The sequence below is a fragment of the Mauremys mutica genome, chromosome 8 (genome assembly GCF_020497125.1).
Source record: "Mauremys mutica isolate MM-2020 ecotype Southern chromosome 8, ASM2049712v1, whole genome shotgun sequence".
Lineage (NCBI taxonomy): Eukaryota > Metazoa > Chordata > Testudines > Geoemydidae > Mauremys > Mauremys mutica.
Window position 1 is genome coordinate 98,495,316 of NC_059079.1, and position 21,165 is coordinate 98,516,480.

Below are 21,165 nucleotides of genomic sequence, written 5' to 3' on the forward strand. Positions count from 1 at the left end.
TTTTTTAAATGTATCTAATTATTTGCCCATCGGGCCACCGGTGTGAGTGAAGTTAATACTTGTTAACAGTGCCGAAGGAGATGGAAGTCTCCTGTCTACCCACAGAACAGATACAGCCTGGGCACCAGCAGAAGTTTCACAACTGTCACATCCTTGAGACTCAACTCTACCCAAGGGAGTTGCCTCAATGGGTGAAAAGATAGATTAGCCTCCATGGGATGGACAAAGCTACAACCACACTGCATAGTCCCCATGGTTCATTTATTCCTCGGCCTTCTCTTGCTGACCCTAACAGACCATTCTCCTAGTTAATGTAATGTGAATTCAAAACAATATCTTAACATTTTTAGTACACCCGTGCATCTTAAACTCCTTGTCCTATTAATTTCCATAAATGGCTAATAATATGCATTTCAGCATTGTTTACAGAATTTTTATAAAGTTTGCTGATTAGATCAGGTTTCGATTTAATCTATAATAAATTAAACCATGATTGCTCCCCTGTCAGAACAACATGACCTTGGTATATTAATTTTAAGATAAATTGCCAAGATAAGAAATTTTCAATGTTAATAATTTAATAAGGCAATAGACCTTGTAATTAAAAATAAGTTTAAGGAGGCTGCTAAGTGATTTTGATAATGATTTAAGGACCAATTATAGAAAAGATCTCATTCTCCCCTTCCTAATTAAATATTGGGAACAGTGCAAAGCAGATCTGAAGTTAACCATTTTTATTATATTGAGAGCATTGACATACTATATTTATATCAGAAAAGTTTGACAGAAAAATGATAGAATGGGATCCTTAAAGAATGATCTTTTTTACAAGAAAAAAAAGTCATCTAAAAGGTGGCTCCAACTTCTGCTGCTTTGTAATAGCCCAGTAGGAGAGTTACAGTAGCAAGAGTTGCCAGAGTATACTCATCTTCCAGATGCTCCCTCACAGTCTCTCAGGGACTTGATTCAGACTACACCAGTATCATGAGTCAAGGATTTCACTCACACTAGCAATATAAAAGCATGACCTCAGTGCAGGTCCGAGTTTGACTCTTCAGCAATAAGCAAGGCTTGATATTGAGATTAACAACCATCCTACAAATGGGCAATTTACTAAGTGCTAGTAACGAAAAGAAATCTCTTTAAGATGAAGGGGGATTTGTGGGGAAAACTCAACTCACCCATACATCAGTACTTTTAAGAACTGAAGCTGACAAGCTGTGATTGGGGATTAAAACTGGTGTCCCTAAATGACAATAAGGGAGCTTTAAAGCACCTGGTCTAAAAAGCACCTGGAGAACCCAGCCTGTGAAACCCTGTAATTGTATTTCAGGTTTTAGTTCTAGTAAGCTATCTTGTAAACCTACATGGGAGCAAAACCTGGTTCTCAGCATCATGACCACATTGCCAATTGTATCTGCAGCACCATCTATCCATTTGCAAGAATCCCATGCAGGGGTTAAAACACAGCTCACCCTCCTCTGCTAAACACAGAGGGTGAACTCTCCCTGGGTTGGGGAAGCAACACCTCCTCTTTGGCCGGTGCAGTGACACCACTTCTTCTCCCACCCCACCATCATATCTGAGCCCCTCAAGTGTTCATGGATTTATATTTACCACACCTCTCAAAAGGCAGGAAAGTATTTGTGCCCTGGTTTTAAAAATATGAAATTGAGGCACAGAGTTAAGGAGCAAAATTTTCAGAAGTGGCCACTAATTCACTGATAGAAATTGATGTCTGGGTTCTCAATACAAGATGCCTTCACAGGCTTTAGTGGGAGCTTCTGAAAATCAGGCCCAATGTGCCTCAGTTGGGCACCAAAAACTGGATGCACTTTTGAAAATGTTGATCTACGTTTTGTCCAGCTTGGCCTACAACTCATCCACTGTCACTCAAGAAATCTACTGCATATCTGGAAATTGATCCCAGATCTCTAGGGCCACAAATTAATCTTTCTTCCCCAAAGTCTGTCTCCCTCTAACAATTTTTGTTATCTTTTATCTTATTTGAAGCATAATTAATTTTTTTAAATCTTACTGCAAATGAGTTTTCTATAACTCCACCCATCCAACTCAGATAAACCATTCTCTTTTCACCCTTCATGCAACTGAGCAGGAGCCAAGGACAGGTGACTTAGCCGAATAACATGCACTGGTACTAAATGAAAATTAAACTACAAATATTTTAAAGTATCTGATTTCCTATAAATGAAATGTATCATTTGTTTAAACTTTCCTATTCATTATTTCTTTCCTCATTTCATAGAATCAAATCATGCACAAGAACCTTCTTAAATAGAGCTTCAACTCATCTTGAAAAGTTTAATAAGAAAACTCTTCAGGAATTCTATTCCTTTTATCAAAATACTGAGGGAAGTCATAATTCATCTTAATAGAAAAAAGTTTCTTTTCTCTAGGGGAAGAATTCATCAGGACTTCTCCTGTAGGTAAGATTTTTGACATAAATTTGCTTGTTTCTTCCTTTATCATTTGATCTCAGTACTTTATGAATATTTGATTGTGTTACTAAATTTCCAACTCGCAAATTCAATTAAAAACAGAAAGCAACAGTTTCATCCTGCTTACCTGGTCAGCAAATAGCTCCAATAAAGGAAGAAAAAATTCATATAATCCAACTCACCACCACAAAAGTAGTGCGTGTATCATCCTTTGTGTAATATAGGAACTATGTTATCAGGCCATCAACTTAACAGGCAAACACCAGACAGGTGTGACCTTATCCAATTAAGTAAGAGTCCAGATAATATTGCAAGTGACAGAGAGAAAATTCCTTAATGTGCAGAGGTCCTCTGTCTACATTACAGATCTTTTTTCTCTACACGGATGTATGTTTTGTCTTTTTACAGAATGACGATAAGAAAAGCACTGCAACAAGTACTGCAGAAGGTACAGTCATTGTCTAGCTTTGAAGTTAATAGAAATTGTCATCTCACAGTTTCTCTTTTTATTCAGAACCTCTGCCCCCTTCCCACTTCTACCTCTGCCCTTATACACAGTTACAATCAGATGGAATATTCCTGCTGTCTTGGACATTCTCAATCGAATTCTTTCTTGGAATTCACTCTTCCAAAGCCCAGGTTTTGGGACACAGACCAACAGAGTTGGTGCCAGTTATTAACTGTCAGATGGGAAGTGCAAGTGATAGCAATGCACTAATTGGCTTGTAATTTGTAGGATACCAGTATTACCTGATCATAATTTGAATGAGTTTTTGTAAGGCTTAACAGCCACACAAACAAGGGAGAGCTTTCTGCCAGACTTCAGTTGTCTAATCTTATATTTTCAAACCTCCCTCTTGGGACAGCAGGCTAAAGCATTTATCAATTTTATGACTATTCACCCCCGGCAGATAATGCATTAAAATTCTGAAAATGAATGTCTCCAGTGATTGCCCAACGTATAACCCAACAGTATATGTTATTTAAAGAACGTCAAGGATTTCATATCCATGTTAATTTCTTGTGAATTTAAAACATACAAATAAGTATCCCTTAAGTACCATATGCAGGAGCCTTATTTAAAATTTGAATATTTGCATAAAACAGTTTAAACAAGATGAAAACTGTGTATTACAGGCTAAACTAAATTAAAGGAAAGGAGCAGCACCTTTTTTCAATACATATTCCCCTCTCTGCGTTAGGAGAGCCAGCCTGGTTGCTCACAGAATGGTGGGGATGGGTATGTGCATGCATGTGTCAGTTTGGGTGTCAACCTTTGTCATAGATACTTTATAAGCTAATGTACTTTGTCAACTGCATAGTGCTGGGATGGGATTATGTTTGTGAATCGAGTTTAAGATGTCAAAGTCAGCCAGCTCAAGACTTCACGCCCCTCTCAACCCCCCGACTTTAGAGGATCAACACTTTCAAGATTATGCTGTTTCTAATTTCAGGCATATACTTTCAAGAGAATTTTCAGAGGAGAAGACTGCAGACTTGATGCCTTTTTAAAAGAGACAATTTATGAATATGAGCACTCCAGTCACAAGATTTAAAAAGGGACAGCTACAGATTAGTAAGATTACAGTGATAATACTTGTCCCTCAGAGTTAAAATATAAGACCAATAAAAATAAACTGAATTCTTAAATAAACTTCCAGAAATAATTTTAGTAATCCCCAATGATGTGAAAGCTAGGGAATATGACATTTTTTTCCATGAATCATCCCTTTCCCATACAGAATACACACAAACACTATGTAGGGTATGAACAAAGGTTGCATACATATCTAACCACAAAAGCAAGGGGTGGGGGGGAGAGAATCTAACAGTACATACATTCTACTCTTCCACCCAGGCACACACACCTCTCACCACTGCAACACTCACCGACAACACACAACTTTACCTTTTCCTGCACAGGGATGCCAGCTTTCTGGAACCCCCTTCCCCAAACTTGCAGGCACCATGAACAGATTCAGCTCCCTCACCTACTCTCCATTCAAGGGCAGGGGAGCGGAAAGCACACTGAAGGACTTGTGTAGTTTTTTTGTTTGTTTTGTTTTGTTTTTAAGTGCATCTCACAGAATATAAGGCGCAGACCTGTTTGATATCAACCAGGAGTTAAATCAAAGGAGGCTGTTAAGGGAGAAACCAAAGGAAATTAAACAATGTCAAAAATAAGAGGCACCTTCAAAGGAGCAACAGTGGCAGCTGTGGATTAAGTATCAGCTACCCTAGCTGGCTCCATTGAGGCTAGAATGGTTTACTCTTCCCAAGGCAAAGCCTAGAATCAATGGGGTTCCCAAACCTTAAAAATGGGGGCCTCAGGAAGGATGGGTGAGTTAGTTGTCAGCCAACAGAGGCGGATACCAAAACTGACTAAGAATATGGCCACACTACAGAGACTACACTGGCATAAGTCCCATGCTATAGACACAGTTTACACCTATAGAAGGGGTTGTTCTGTAGGAACACCACCTCCCGGAGCAACAGCAGCTAGGCTGACAAGCAGTCTCCCACAGACTCATTTGTGTCTACACTAGGGATTAGGCTGGCAGAGTTACATCGCTCAGGGGTGAAGGTTTTTCAAATCCGAGCAATGTGGCATGTCAACCTAAATGTTGAGTGTAGCCCAGGTCTGAGATCAAGCCTGCTTGGGCACAGCATGTTCTCTCCCCCAACGCAGAGATGAGAAGAAACTGGACCAAACTGAGCTACAGCTAGAGAGGCTTAGATAGGAAAATGGGAATAGGACTCTTGTGTTAAACCCATTTCCCTAAATGCTGTAGTCCCTTTGGCAATAAAATGCTACTTTGTTCTAATGATGCTCTTTGAGAGTCACTTTAAAAATGCAGACCCCCGAAGCGAACGGGCTTACTGGTGCCAAATGGAGCTTAGCCTCTGCAGCCCAGAGATCCAGTTTAACAGTAGGTGGACCACATAGTTCCTCAGAAAGTGAAGGAAGCCAGGCCTGTTACATGACGGACTGAAAGAGTCTAAAGTGCAGTTTACACTGGAATGATGACACAGAAGCGAACACATTTGATTCTTCACACTTGAACCATCTTTGATGAATCAGTTACCCCAAAGACATTGTAAATCCTGGTCCGTCTGCTAACCATAGTGTGTAAGAATTCATTTAGGACGACTACCAACTTTTTTTGTTTCATTAACAAACCACCCCAGAGAACCCACAAATTCACTTTATGTGCAAATTTTTGGCTTTCAAGGTGTAGTTCCTAAGCCAGAAGGAAAGGAATAATCATGAACCTCAGGGTGTCTTGGGGAGGAGGAAGGGGGAAAGCTACTTTGTAATTAATAGAACTTTGAAACTGACCAAATTTTCTTGAAAGTCATTAGAAGATTCAAGTTTTACTGAATTTGTGTGCTGAACATTTGGGACAGATAAGCTACATTTTGTACATAAAACAGACGGGACACTCATACTTTAAATGCAAAACCAAAAACCAATCTCAACTATTGCATCACAATGACTGTCACAGAATGAGGAAGGCACATTTTTTGCAAAAAAGATAGTATTGTCACAACTGTTATAGTTTTAATCATTTACATTTCAAGACACCATTCTTAGTCTCTTAAGGATAAGGTATGGCTGGTTGGTTTGCCATCTCATTTTCCCCAGAAAGCATTTGCTACACTACAGGTAAAGAATGCAGATCTTGTAATAGGATAATGTTTTTTCAGCCCTTCTGAGTGGGGAATAATTATAGCAGGTCTAATTAAAGCTATTGTTTACCAGTAAAGCTTTGAACTGTACTTCACAGAACTGAGGATGACTCAAATGGAAGGAGAAAGTAATGCATCCATGAACTCCACAGTTATAAACAAAACAAAAATAGATGCATTTTGTTACTGTTTCAATACAAATTTATCATATCAGTGTTATGGCTTGGACACTTTCCCTCCCTCCTCCCATATTCTGTAAACTATAGTTAAGGTGGGTTTAAAATAACCCACCTGGCAATTTTTCTAATTTGTTATTCTTACACATATTTCTACTGGAAAAAACCAACAGTGATACTGCACAAGGTGACACTTATTGAAAACCTGTCTCCACAAGACTCAGATGAATGGCAGCAGAGGTGCTGGAAAGTGCAAATGGTTTGTCACACATACCATGCCTATATAATCATATAAAGGATTCCTTATAGAGCGAATCCACACGTAATGAATGGCAAAAACAGTTGTTTTGAGTGCCAAAAGATAGTTTGCAATGCTCTGTTCAAACCTAAACAGAAGATAAATTATTCACTGTCATTGGAATATGCTACTTAACATGAACCTGTTCAAACTGATCAAGTTATTAAAAAAACAGAAACTAATATTCTTCCTATTTATTTTAAAAACATTATTCAAAATATTATGTGAAACAAGTCCAAATATGATAAAAATTACTGCAAGAAAATAGTTCTGGCATATTGTTTATGCTTCACTTTCTTATGGTTATCAAAAAAAAGCATGTAACTGTAGGAATTTACTTACTATTTATGAAGTATTTCACCCATAACATATCATGACATCACAACTCTTCTCATGCAAAAATCTGTAAAGTTTTGACTTTTCAAAACAGTACATTACCACTTGTATACCAAGTCATTAATTGTGGTTCTTAGTCACCGTTATTTAGATATTTATCATCTCTGAAAATTAAATCACAATGTACAAAAAGGAAAAACTATGAAATTGTATATTTTACATCTCATGGAAAAACAAATAGCTGAACTACATAGGACAAAGTAAAAAAAAAACCAAAACATACCAATAACTTGCTGTACACCTAATTCACATGTAAAATTAATTCTGTCAAAATTAAATAAAGGTGCAGTGTTGTCCATAGATCATGGCAACCCATACACTTTTAATTTCTATCCCACCTGCCAATTACTTGTGTTTAGGATAATATCAAAATCAATCACTCTTATATACTACAAACATGTTAAGTCTGGGAATGTAAGAAACCACATGACTGCATACCAAAACTGCCTTAAAATTCAGGGGAAATCTTTGTTGCACTTGCCTGCTAGGTATATTTTTATTTTATAAATAATTACACTATGAAGTTTATTTTCAATTCACTAATCTTAAAAAGATAGATGAAGTTTCCATAAGCATAGTTACAGAGTAAATCTTGGGCAATCAAGAAACAGCAATACTTTCATGCAAACCTGGGATATTCCAAAGAAATGTAAGGTATAACTTGATTTCAAGTCATGTTTGGTACATAATTATTTTAAAATACTTTACTGAATGAAGCATCTAGTGAAGAATATCAGCATAAAGTTTGTCACATTAGGTAGCCTAACGTTAGAAGAGTCTGAGTTAGCCAAAAGATATCTAGAATAAAGTTTTGGAGCATTAAGCAATCTATACATGGAAAAAATATTTTTAAACTGTGTAAGATAGCAGGATTTATGAGCCATATTAACAATTTGCAGAAAGAGAAAATTTGATTCAGTGATGGCAGACTCAATTTATCAGATCTAAAATGTTTTATGCCCACATTTTTATATTAGCCCTGTTGGCACTGCTCTAGACAGAAGGAAAGGATGCACAAAATAAAATGAAATAAATGAAAAAAACAAGTGAAATACATTGTTTAAATCTAGTTTCTGTACATGTGATTTGAAACTTGACTGTCGACAAAGAATTTAATGCTAATAATACATGCCCTTTGTTTTACATGAGCTTTAATCTCAAACCCATCCAGGCAAGAGAGACCTCTCATTTCAGTACAAACTCTTTATATAATGTTGTGCAGTGTCTGCCTTAAAAAGTCAGGCAAAGAAAAGGACTAATTCAGCAAACTGATGCTTTTAAAAAATGTAATCATTGGTTATCTTCAGTGAAGGCATTGCTTCATTAACATTTTGATCTAAACGATGATATTCCACTGTTCTCGAGCAAAGACCATCACGCCACCTTCGGCTCTGGACCAATAAGAAGATCTGGAAAAAATCACAACCAATTTTGATACGGATGAAATTACAATGTGGTGCAAATGTTTCACTTTTGTCAGCTAACATAACAGCTACATTTGTAATCACACAGCCCCATCCAGAGCTACCAGCATGACAGTTGCTAGCACTGTGAATTTTAACTAATACACTCACTGCTAACCCACCTCTTGTCCACACCAAGACTTCTCCCACAATTTGGCTAGCACAGGTACAGCTCCATAATGGCAAAAGCATTCATATTAACAGCATTCAAGTTTTCAGCACGGTGTTAGGTAATGTTGGTAAAAACCTTTGGCTAATATACCCTGGAATTTACACTGTTATTGCCAGTGGGAGAATGCTGAAAAGATTCTGTAGTTTCAGCACTAGAGTATTTTCTGCTGCTACTCTTCAGCAATGAAGGAGCATGCAGTGGCAACCCAATCCAAGTCTGCGTACTCTCAGCATCAAGCAGTAATTATGGGAATTGTGAAAACAGAAATCCCCATGTCTCTGTCCTGACACAGGAGAAAACCAAGATGAAAATTTTCAACAGCACCTAGCAATTTAATCCTTGGTCCAAGTCCTATTTCCAAACGTGTTATAGGCACTTCTGAAAATTTTACCTATACTCAGCAATACAGTTGTTTTTGGCATAATATGGTGTTATAAGTTAGCCATGTTAGTTTCAGATCCAATAAAACATAAGGCCAAATAATCAAAGTTAGCTAAAGGGATAAAGAAAAAGAGCAGGGAAAGAGAAACATATTTAAACTTCTTGGAGCATTATATTAAGAAAATGCACACAAGTTTGAAATAAAATGTAGGCTGTCATGTACTATCTGTAGATTCTGAAATAAGCTAACACTGATTAGACTGGACAAAAATATTTCAATGGTGGTCTGATTGCATCATCAATTATCTACAGTCAGAGATATTTGTTAGAACTGCAAACAAAAGTAACCCAACATGCTAATTATCAAGCTGTGATAGGGCCAGAGTTAAATCCTAGGCATACCTACAGTTCAAAGATGGTCTCAAATTGTATCACTATCTCAGAAACATTCTCACTTTACTGAAGATTAAATTTTCCTTAAATTGAGGTTTATAATCCTGTGCAGACCCAAAATTAGTTCATCAATCACCTTAATTCAACTTTCCCTTGATCTTATTTCCAGAAACCATATATTCCATCATAGCGTATCACTGAACTGATTGATTCCTGATGTTATCATTTAATTGATTTTTCCCAACCAAAAATGCTTGTAGTTCTAAATTAGCTTGCTTTTTTGTACAGATATTAATGATCTGCATATTAAGATCACAAAACAGAATATTGTAAGTGTACTTAGACCTTAGCACAACTAAGTAGTTTTTATAAAAAGAGTTTCAAGGTTTCAAAGCAAAAATTACTTTGAAATATTAAAGTGGAATTTTTCATCTCGCTTTCATAGTAGACCTACCTTTCTCTTATTATGATATGTGATATAAACAACAGCTACTAAGAAGGCAATAATAACCAGGTGGAAAAAGAAATGGGTGTCTTCTTCCAATCCTGAGACAGAGTCCTTTATCTTGGCATCAAGAGATTTAATGTGCTCATTATAACTGCCAAAGCTATCAGTCTTCTCATCTTCCAGCAAATCTAGGTCTGTATTATATCTGGAATTGGACGTCCCCTCATAAGGGCCATAGTCATCGCGCCCATCAGGCTCCACAGTTTCTTTTGCTGTTGGTGGTGAACTATTCAGTATGTCTTTGAAGTCTGTTAGGAGACCCTCTTCCACAATTTTAGTATCTTCAGAAGCATCCACATCCATTTCTGAAATGGGGCTAACAGATGTGGAATGAGTTGCAACAGATGTGGCTGGGTCATCCTTCACAATAGCTGGTTTAAGTGTGACAATATTATCGACTTGAAGAGTTGCTGAGGATGGTTTTTTAGTTGTAGTTATCAAATTGGGCAGACGGGGTGTTGAAATCTGAGATGTATTTAACACTTCACTGTCATTTTTAGGAGCATCTGCAGTAGCTGGGGGAAGGGAGAAAAGACATTTATTCTATATTTGTTATTGTTTGTACACAAATCTAAAGAACATACTCACTAAGTCTTTTGACTTAGTTTACAAGGAAGTCATACCACAACGGACTAGGTCCATTTTGGAGTGCAACGATTTTATGGATTTTAAAGCAAGAATATACAGTTCTGCCAGTTCACAACTGAGAAAAATGGAACAGGGATCATAAAGTATGCTACACTAGTATGTTAAACTGTTTAGTGACTTGAAATATAGGTTTTGGTTACTATGCATTGTTTTACAATAGTAAAAGATCTCCTTATGGAGTTGACAAGTCTTGCAATGTATAAATCCCAAGATTTAAAGAGATTACCCTAAAAATGTCAGACCCCCTATTAGTAAAGTTCATTATATTTTCAAATCCATATTCACACCTTTTCTGAAGAACTTCTTCTAGTATATTTATAAGTGGATGGAGTTGATTAGGGCAACAACCCGACAGGCAGATAAAATTTCCCAATCTACCATAGCGCACACAACTGTTAGCAAAGAAGAGATAGATGCATTTACAAATTCACTCTGGACTGGTATTTAGAATAGAAGATCTCAATATTAAATTAAATTTTAAAAGTCTCATATTTACTTCCAAAGAACCAAAAAATCAAGTCTATCAACCTCAGAAACCACTTTTCACCTTTAAGTGAAAAATGGATTTAGTTTCAATAACTCATTTTAAAAGACCCACATGAATCAAGAGAAACCAGGAACTTGAAAGCTTCGACTGACACTTCACCTGCAGATCAAACTGTTTTCTTTCCATTTCGCCCACTAGTGTAAGTTACTGAACTATCAGCACTAAACTTTGATTGTCCTTATTTTCAGTGTGTGTCATGATATTGAAGGTGATATGCAAAGCAACAAAGTGCCTTGTATTCTTATGGTGTCAATATTGGGTTTGAAAAAAAACCTACAGAAACATCAATTTTTGAGACTTGCCCCACCTGCCTAGAATATAGTAGTAATCTGTGGAGAACCTGGAATATGACATCAAAGTTTAAGGATGAAACCTAAGGTGCATTTGGCATCCCATTCCCACTCACCTAGGGGCCAGGAAAGCTGCAACTCAGGTTTCAACCAGCACCTGTGGTGTTATTTTCCTGCTCCTTGGCTACACTTGCAAATTTGCAGCGCTGCAGCAGAGTGAGAAAACACACCCTCTCCAGCGCTGCAAATTGCGGCGCTGCAAAGCGCCAGTGTGGTCAAAGCCCCAGCGCTGTACGTTATTCCCCACAGGGAGGTGGAGTACGGACAGCGCTAGGAGAGCCCTCTCCCAGCACTGGCGCTTTGACTACACTTAGCGCTTCAAAGCGCTGCCGCGGCAGCGCTTTGAAGTGCAAGTGTAGCCAAGACTGCAAAACTCCTCACTCACTAGGGTGTGTAGCTTCAAGAGAGTCTTAGGAGGGGAGAATTTGCATTCCACTCACACCCAGGTACTTCCCACTTCACATGTATTGTTCCAAAAAGCCCTTTGAAGTTCCGAATAACTTGCAGAGTAATCTTGTCTTCCTGCTAAAGAAGTTCCATACAATCTCACAGTAAAACATAAAAATTTGAATTTTTAATACAATTAACTCCAAAAGATATTAAACTAATTCAATAATGTAACATAATCCAATAAAAATTAATTCAGGATATTGAACAAAATGGTCAGTATGTCACACCACTGTCTTCCACCAGATGTATATAAATTGGCACAAATCAAGAAGAACACTAACTTACTCCATAGAGAAATGATATATCTGCTTAAACCCTGAACACTATCTGGAAGGTCAGCAAAAAAATATTTAAAAGACTGCACTTACAGAAGAAATGAAGAATTAATCTATTAATAAATGTAATTTACAGCCAAAGAATGACAAGTCACCTCAAAATTACAGCTTTTACAGGGCCCCCATTTCCCACTTCATCAATGTTTTCCAGTGAAAAAGGAAAATTTGTTTTCATCTGAGAATTTCCTTTCTTGAATTCCTCACGTCCCATGATCACAAGAGTGGGTTTTTCCACTCTTGTAAGTGATCAGGGGAAAAACCAACTCCTTGTCCTGGCTAGGACATGTGAGTGCATCTTCTGCACCTTTCCCAGAAGGATCGCAAGAAAGTGCACAAAAAAAATGCAGATCCCTGCGCTGATACATGTGGATACGAATGTGGAGGTATACCTCTTTCAGTCCTTTTGAGGAGGAAATCCCAACAGAATAAGGCAGGTATCAGAATCACGGAAGAGACCTCAAGAAGTCAAATCCTGCCACTGCACCAATACAGGACTAAATAAACCTAGGCCACCCCAACAGGGGTTTGTCCAATCTATTCTTAAAAACCTCCAATGATGGGGGTTCTACAACCTCACCTTGGAAGCCTATTCCAGAGCTTAACTATCCTTATTAGTTTTCCTAATAGCTAACCTAAATCTCCCTTACTGCAGATTCGCCCATTACTTCTTGTCTAACTTCAGTGGACATGGAGAACAGCTGATCACAGTTCTCTTTATAACAGCACTTAACATATTTGAAGACTTATCTGGTCCCCTCAGTCTTCTTTGCTCAAGATTATTTATTTTATTTTATTTTTTAAAAAACACATTTTATCATTTTTGGTGCCTTCCCCTGGACTCTCTAATTTGTCTAAATATCTCCTCAAGTGTGGCGCCCAGAACAGGTCATAGTATTCCAGTTGAGGCCTCACTACTGCAAACAAGAGTGGACAATTACCTCCCATGTCTTCCATACGACACTCCTGTAGTATTACAGAACACTTAGTGGAAAACACCTTGGTGCAGAGACTGTCCATCTCTTTGTTTTACATCTGTACCATGCTTCGTACAATGGGGTCCTGGTCCATTGCTGGGACCTCTGGTAATACAAATAATAATAATGAAAATGTCCCCAGCTTTCTCCGGCACATTTAAATTCTCAGAGTTATTGAGAAGACTAGCAGGACAGAAAAGCCACAAAATTGTGCTAGGCTGCAGATATGATGAACACAGCACATTTCTTAGATCTGGCCTTCCCCTTTTTTTCTCTTTGTTGCTATCTTTGACCCAGGTGGCAGACAGAGGAAGGAAGACTGCCTAAGCCCAAAGCACCTCAAACCCAGAGTCCCAAAAAGAGACATCTGGGAAAGACTCAGAAGGGGCTGTCCTGTTCCCTGGGTAGAAAAAAGGTCTGGCCTACCTCCAATCATCCAAAAGGAAAGAGAAACCCACTATTAAGAGTGAGATAAAAAGGGAGCAAGAAATGATTTTCACTGCTTGCAAGTAGCTCTGAAGCTACGTATAAGCAGCACAAGCGTTGAAGGACACTGCCAATGCTTACAAGATCTAAAACGATCAAGAACCCAAACTGAAAAGACCAGAGCATTGATTTTTTCCAGAGTCTGACCCATTTAACAAAATAATCAGCACTCCAATAATTATATAAATAAAGTCAGATGATAATATCAGTGTCCTAGCTAAACATTCTAAACATAGGTTTGTGTGATGTGCACACTATGCCTTCACCCTGCAAACGTGCTCAGCTGCCAAGACAATGAAATTAGTCTAGGGAAAAATGTTGCTTTGCCTGCTTTATGACTGGTGGGACAAAGGTCTTTACTCATCAAACTCTGAATTTGCTAACAATGTTACATGACTATATATAAGCACACAGAAAACTGATACAGAAGTTATATTTTAAGAAGTGATTAAGACGTTTTTCTTCATTTCCACTTTCAGCAGTTTTACTGTTCAATATTTTTGTGTGTGTTGCAATGGAAGCGTTTAGCAGGTTTACAACGTAGTACTAAAAACCACATACCAAGCCATTTAACAAAGTAGCATATTTCGCTGCATTTATTCGTAGTACATTTTTCTTCGTTAATGATTATGCTGTTCAAGGCATGGCACATGAAATAAGGTTGACTGACTTATAAAGATCTACTTTTTACTCCACATTAAAATGTTAAAGTGCCTTTCTTGAAAGCTGCAATATAAAACTGCATTTATCTGTGCTCGGAGTTTTAGTGAAACTTATGAAAAATTCTGTCAAAAGACTTCCTTGGCATGTGACAATAACTTTTGGTTGCTACAGAGGATAACTTAGTGCAATTTTTTAGCATGTCAGCAAAACTTCACTACTCACTAGATTTTAAACCAAGTACAACTGATAAAATTACTCTATATATTTCACATCAAAACTAATCAGTCTGACAATATCAGTGGTAGACTTTACTTTAAAAGTTTTCATGTCTACTGCAGAAATCTTAATAAAATACTCCGATTCACCTGTATTAGCATAATCTTGCAGTGTCCAGGACCACAATTTTGTAACAAGTGTATAGATTACATTTTTAAAAAAAAAAAACTTAAAAGTGGAACATAGGAACTGCAAGATTGGATCAGAGCCAAGAAATGCTCTGGGTGGCAGGGCTGCTAGCTCTTGCCAGGCCGAGGCTCTGCAGCTGCGCTGCCTGACCCAGTGCTCTGTGCTACATGGTGGCGTAGCTGGTACCAGCCAGGCAGCGCGGCTGCCTATCCTGGTGCTCTGGGCGGCGCAGCTGTAGCGCTGCCAGCCACCAGTGCTCCAGGGAGCGTGGTAAGGGAGCACGGGGGGGCTGGATAGAGGGCAGGGGAGTTCGAGGTGGGGGTCAGGGGGTGGGGGTGTGGATAGGGGGCGGGGCAGTCAGAGGGTGGGAAATAGGGAGTTGAATCGGGGTAGGGGCCCCGGGGCGGGAGGGGGCAGTCAGGAAAGGGGCGGTTGGATGGGGCAGTCAGGGGCAGGGATTCCAGGGGCGGTCAGGGAGAAGGGATGGTTGGAGCAGGGGGTCTGTGGGAAGTCAGGGGACAGGGAGGTTAGATGGGGGGCTGTCAGGGAGTGAGAAGCAGGGGGGGTCAAATAGGGAGCGGGGGCTGGGCCATGCCTGGCTATTTGGGGAGGCACAGCCTTCCCTTACCAGCCCTCCATACAAACTTTGGAAACTCAATATGGCCCTCAGGCCAAAAAGTTTGCCCACCTCTGACTTAGGGCCTTGTCTAAACTAAGAAGTGTTTGCCAGTACACTGGCAAACCCTCAGAGCAGAGACAAACTCCTTCAGATGATAACAAAAATTTGCCTCCCCCCACAAATAAAACTAGACAATGTGAAGTCCTGGATTGAGATGCATCTGATTACAGAAAATCCCATTTCCCTCTGTACGGGGCTGGGGGGGAGGAAAGCTCATAATGGTTAATAGACCTAAATGTGCAAAATAATCAAAGTTCTCAACTCCTTGTAGGATCAGACCATAAAACTGCTCATGTTTATGGCAATTTACCTCTTTAGGAGACTGCTTAAAAAATAAAGTCACATTGTGTACTGCAGTTTGAAAAAATCATTTGGCATGCCAAAGATCACATAGGAATGTATGTTCTAAAACAGTGCCATTATTTATGGTTATTTAATAATTTATTAGTTCTTTGGCGTGTTGGAAAATTACGAATTCTGGCACCTAAAATATCTAGCCACTTTGTCAGATTACTTACCAATAACATGTTATACAGACGCTAGAATGAATCAAGTTACTCACAGACCCAGGTACATTCATAAAGGACTAAAGCTGAACAAACTACTCTTTGTTTATACGGCAAACTTCCAACATGAAATAGGCTTTAACCAATTGTAAAAACAAAAAAACCCTCAACTAACCCCAGATGAGCTAGACATCATGGAGCCTTCTAGCTCCTAAAATAAAGGAAAGTCACAAACAATCTAGTCGTGACTACAGAGGTACCATTTATCAAATATAAGGAAACTATTTCTTTAAACTACTACCTTTGTCACTAGTAATGGAATTTTGCATAACTTTTAGAATTTTTTTTAGTTTTTACTTGCAGAAAAAAATAAGTATTTGGTTGGTGATGCCAAGATGAGCATTCCCCAGGTCTAAAGCTACAGTTCTGCCAGGAAATCCATCAATGCCCTATTTCTGTTAGCTGGCACTGTAACTGATGGCATTAAACATGAAAAACTTTCAGTGTGGACAGTCACATCTTATGTGAATGCCTAAAAAAAAACCCCATTACACTTAAAGGCTTCAATAGAGAGCCAAGAGGCCACACCAAAGAAGTCTATACACAGAGCCACTAAATTTCTCCCACATTATTCCCTCAGAATAGATGATTCATTCAACCAAGACTTATACCATATGATAAGTTTACAATAACATCAAATGGTGTGATATTGAGACATTCACACAGGTCACACACTGTGACAAAGTCTGACAAGGAAGTCAATATAGCCCCTGAAAATTCCTTACCTTTTCGTAAGCAGACAGCATGATAAACATGATATGAAGAAATTGGAAAAGAGGAAATATGGCTTACTGTGCAAGGCATTTCCTTTTAGATCTGTTTGTATATTCTTTTAAAGGAGCTATTTAAAGAGACACCATCAACTTGAAATCTAGTCAATAAAAACAAATACAATAAAAATAATTCCTCCTCCTTATGACAGATATTGCAACCCCATGCAACATCCTTGAGAACCATGTTTATACCTCTCCAGGAGAGGAGTGTCACAGCTCGACCAGGAACTAAAAACAGGAGGGGGTGTTTAAGGTGAATCACTTAAGACTGGTTATAACCACCTCTAGAGCGGTGCCACTCCTTCGGAAGACAACAGGAAAATCTTTTGATCTAAAAGGCTGGATTTAAACTGACTCAGGGCCTTCTTTCTGAGCCACCAAACAGGCAAGACCTTTTATCCAATGGAGGCTCTGACCCTTGCAGAAGGGCTGGAAAGAGTTTGGCCTACCAGGGCCTCATAAGACTGAGCAGTGACCTCTGGTAAGCTTTTAGAAAGCATATAGGAATTTTTATATTTGTTTTCTCTTTAATTTTCTTTACCTTAAGAATAAAGATCTCTGCTTACAAAGAGCAAGGTACCTTGTACCTGCTAGCAATACCCTGTTCATAGCCCTTGGAGAGAAAACAAAGCACAGGTGTTGGCCTTTAGGCAGACTAGCTTGCTGGGGTTATCGCTGTATAAGGCAAGGAGCTCCGCAGTCTTAAAATCCCAGGCAAGAGGGAGACAGACACAGTTCTCCACCCAAGAGAGGTGATGTCCGGGAGCCAGAAACCTTAAATGGGTATCCTTGAGGGACCACAGAGGGGGAACTCACGTGCAGTTACCCTGAAAGTGAGACACCCCTGAATCTCCCTGCTATTTTTGTGAGGGTCACAAAGACAGTTTCCTATTTTTAAGAATGTTTCTCTGTCACTTGTTTATCTGTCACACAAAACGGTGGGGAACTGACTATACACAAATGTTGTTGGACAAAATAAAATGGAAAAGAGAAACTCATTAATCACTTTCAGTTGCAATAATGTTACATTACATGCAACAGTAGACAAAAAAAAATCAGAAAGAATTGTGATAGTTGACAGTGTCCCTTCAAGTAAACTGTGTGACATACTGTACTAGGATCATATGGATATCTTTTCTGGACATGCAGAGTATTACTGACTATTGGCTCTAAAGTGGTTAAGACATTTAAAATTCATGGCATAGCAGTTGAATTTTAATCAACTTTTTGGTTTAGGAATGTAAAAAGAGGTCTAATCCAACACACCAATGCTCTGCAGCCAGTGATGACATTGACAATTCATGCCATATCTTATAACTTCTATTCACACGCACAGTGAAAGAAAATACCTAATTTATTTGCTGCCACTACATGTGGAATGGTATTTAAAGTCAGAGACACGAATATATGCGAGTGCGGTGAGGTGCAAACCATGAAGCATTGGCTTGCTTGCTGACTCATTGGGGAGACCTGTATGGAGGACCTTGCTGCAGTAACAGAAAGAACCATCATGTTCATGCTGTAAGAAATTTATTCATTTGTATTTTCACCTCAACATATACCTTTTTAGCTCTTCACTGCATGAGAGAAGCTTATAAAAGTCTAGGAGTACTTATAAAAGTCTGCTTCTCAACTGAACTTATATGGGTGGATCCTGCACTGAAGTCAATAGGGCTGAACTGACTTGGATGAAAAAATTAGGAAAGAGTTGCAAAGGGGGGAGGGGGAGGTTAGGCAGGCGTGGGAGTTCCCGGGGTCTGTCGGGGTGGTGGCGGATGGGGTCGGGGCGGTGGCGGATGGGGTCGGGGCGGTCAGGGGACAGGGAGTGGGGTGAGTTGGGTAGGGGGTGTGGTGCTGGGGGGCAGTTGGGGTGGGGGGGTCTCAGGAGGGAGTGGAGGGGGTTGATGGGTTGTGGGTTCTGAGGGGGGCAGGACGTGGGTTGGGTCAGATAGGGGGGTGGGGGGAGGGAGACAGGCACATGGGGCTTGTACTCATCACACACTTCCCTACCAGGTCTTCAGCAGCGGGGTCCTTCACTTGCTCCGGGTGAAGGACCCGCTGCCGAAATGCCGCCAAAAACCCAGAGCAAGTGAAGACCCCGTCGCCGCTGCCGAAGTGCCGCTGAGGACCCGGTAGGGAACCGGTTCTTAGGATTTGGGGAGCTCATCACTGGGTAGGGGTGTGTGGTTTTTTTTAAACACTCCCCCAAACAATAAAAGTTTTGCCGATGAAGTGCCAGTGTAGACAATGCCATACTGTAGGTCTGCTCATGAAGTTAATTGTGTGAGATTCTTGTCATCAACACCTCTCTCTAGAGGAACCATAGCAACAGGAATCCTCCTGATTTTATCAGGTAGGAGTTCACAGCACACAGCTTCCTGGGTTCTTCGCCATTCATGATGACACTGGAAAAGAAGGGCACCTGCAGCAGATTTCCAAACTTCTGAACTCAAAAATGCCCAATTAAAGCCCTGAGAGGAAGGAAGGCAGGAAACGCAGAACTGGCCTAGCACGGGATGTGGGGGAGAAACTTCTCATTAAATCCCACTTGAGTGAAATATCTCCCCGATTTAAACATTTTCCCCAATAACGGAATAGGGGTCCCCTCCCCAGGCGTCCCCGCTTCGCCCCGAGCCCTTCTCTTACCTCTGGGGAGGGGGCCTCCCGAGGGCCTGTTTATCCCCGCAGCCTCCCAGGAGCCTTCTTCTGACCCTCGCTGCTGCGACCCCGGCGCCCCTCCCTGCCCAGGGCTCCCCCATTCACACCGCCCCCCCGGCCCCCTAGCCCAGGCGGCGCCCCCCGCACTCACCACTGACCGGCAGGCTGCGGGCCGGCACGGCCGGGCCCACGAGCAGCAGCAGCAGGAGGAGGAGGAACAGGGACAGGGCCCGGCCCGGCGGGGACGCCGCCCTCACAGCTGCCCCTATCCGCTCCCTGGCAGCGGCCATCTTTGCGGGAACGGTGGGGTGATGGGTTCGGAACACGGACGTGGCTAGGCCCCGCCTATCGTTGCTAGGATGTGAGGTTCCGCGACGATGACGTGTCCCCACTTCCAACCCCCCCCCCCCGGCGCTCTCAGAATTTCTCGCCCTCGCACCGTAGCAGAGAAAAAGGAAAGGACAGCGCATGCGCACCGTAAGGAGCCTTACTGCGCACGCGGCTCCGCATACGCTTGTTTGAGGGGGCGGGAACTTCCGGGAAGCCTCTACGGCGGCCGCTAGAGCGCTGGACTGCGAGTGCGCGTGCGCCAGACAGGGCGGTTTGTGTGTGGCGGCGCTCGGCCGCGGCCCACCCGTGACGGGGTTTGGTGCGGGGCTAAGCAGCGCCGCCCCCAGGGGTTTTAGCGGCTGTTCGCTGCCTGGCCTGACGGGGGTGACGATATTTTTCAAGGAAAAAGGGGACACCGCGTGGGGCTAGTCTGTGCCCGCCCCCCCCCCCCCCAGCCGGCTGGGCCAGATTGATCGCCCGACCCCCTCCCCGGGGCTGGCCCACGCCACTCGCCCCCCCCCTCTATCCCCCCCCCCCCATGGTACACACGCGTTCCTCCACACTCCCCTTTTCTGACAAAAAACGGTCATTTGTCCCGTTTGCTCCTGTTACCAACTGACCGAGCTGGCAAAAGCAAACGGGACACGTGCGCTCCTTGGCCAAACAAAAAGTCTGGACGGCCGGGACAGGGCTGAAACAAGGGGCTGTGCTGGCGAAAACTGGCCCTAGGGTCAGCCCAGCCCCCTTGCTCCATGACTCACATGAAAACGAAAATGCCAGAACAAGGCCCCGTTGCCAACTTTCATGTGGTAAATAAGCACCCGGACTTCCACAGGCCAAAAATCAAACTAATCCCGTTTCAAAACAAGCCGACCCCTGAGAACCCCAACAGTCTCTGTGACTAGATTCCCCTGGCCTGCAGCCAGAGACAGTGGTGGGCCGGCTGTGCACCCCTCTTTCCCCTGCTTGCTGGGAGCCGAGCAAAAAAGAGAAGCAAGCCAAAAATTAGCCAACAAGCAACGCACAAGCCAATTAAGCCAAAAATAAGCCCAGTTTCTGCTGGGTTTTTTTTTTCTTTTTTTTTTTTTTTTTTGTGGGTTTGGCATGTAAGGAAGGATGCAGTGTCCCAGGGTAGCTGGGGCAGAGTTCAGTGTGGCCTGGAAAAAGGAGAGGCTGAGGCACTACCTCGCCCTTCCCTTTGCCCGGCAGGGCTGAGCTGCACAGAGGAGAGGCTGCCTGAGCAATAAAACTGCTCCGGAGTGAAAAGTTAAGCACGCAGATAAGTGACTACAACATCAGGGCCTAAATTTTGCACTGCCCCTTTCACAACCTCTAGCTGCATCCCTAGGTGATAGAGTTGTAGTG

At 41.3% G+C, this 21,165-nt stretch overlaps 1 protein-coding gene across 2 annotated transcripts; it reads right to left on the bottom strand.

Moving 5' to 3' along the window:
• Positions 1–6,802: 6,802 nt before the first annotated feature.
• On the bottom strand, positions 6,803–19,897 carry C8H5orf15 (chromosome 8 C5orf15 homolog). 2 transcript variants are annotated; one of them, XM_045028118.1, is made up of 4 exons: positions 19,622–19,897; positions 13,205–13,345; positions 9,883–10,451; positions 6,803–8,428 (listed from the first exon to the last, which is right to left on the bottom strand). In XM_045028118.1, exons 2-4 carry the CDS (start codon positions 13,281–13,283, stop codon positions 8,297–8,299), a joined length of 780 nt encoding a protein of 259 aa, XP_044884053.1. In that variant the 5' UTR covers positions 13,284–13,345; positions 19,622–19,897; the 3' UTR covers positions 6,803–8,296. The 2 variants fall into 2 exon arrangements, with proteins under 2 accessions (XP_044884053.1, XP_044884052.1); XM_045028117.1 differs by lacking the exon at positions 13,205–13,345 and having other exon boundaries at positions 19,622–19,895.
• Between the last annotated feature and the right edge of the window lie 1,268 nt (positions 19,898–21,165).

Coding starts and splice junctions, on each gene's coding strand:
- C8H5orf15 (XM_045028117.1), bottom strand. CDS start 19,760: ATGGCCGCTGCCAGGGAGCGGATAGGGGCAGCTGTGAGGGCGGCGTCC. Junction 10,452..19,621: donor CCGCAGCCTGCCGGTCAGTG/GTGAGTGCGGGG, acceptor CCCTTCCCCCAG/CTACTGCAGATGCTCCTAAA. Junction 8,429..9,882: donor CATATCATAATAAGAGAAAG/GTAGGTCTACTA, acceptor GATTTTTTCCAG/ATCTTCTTATTGGTCCAGAG.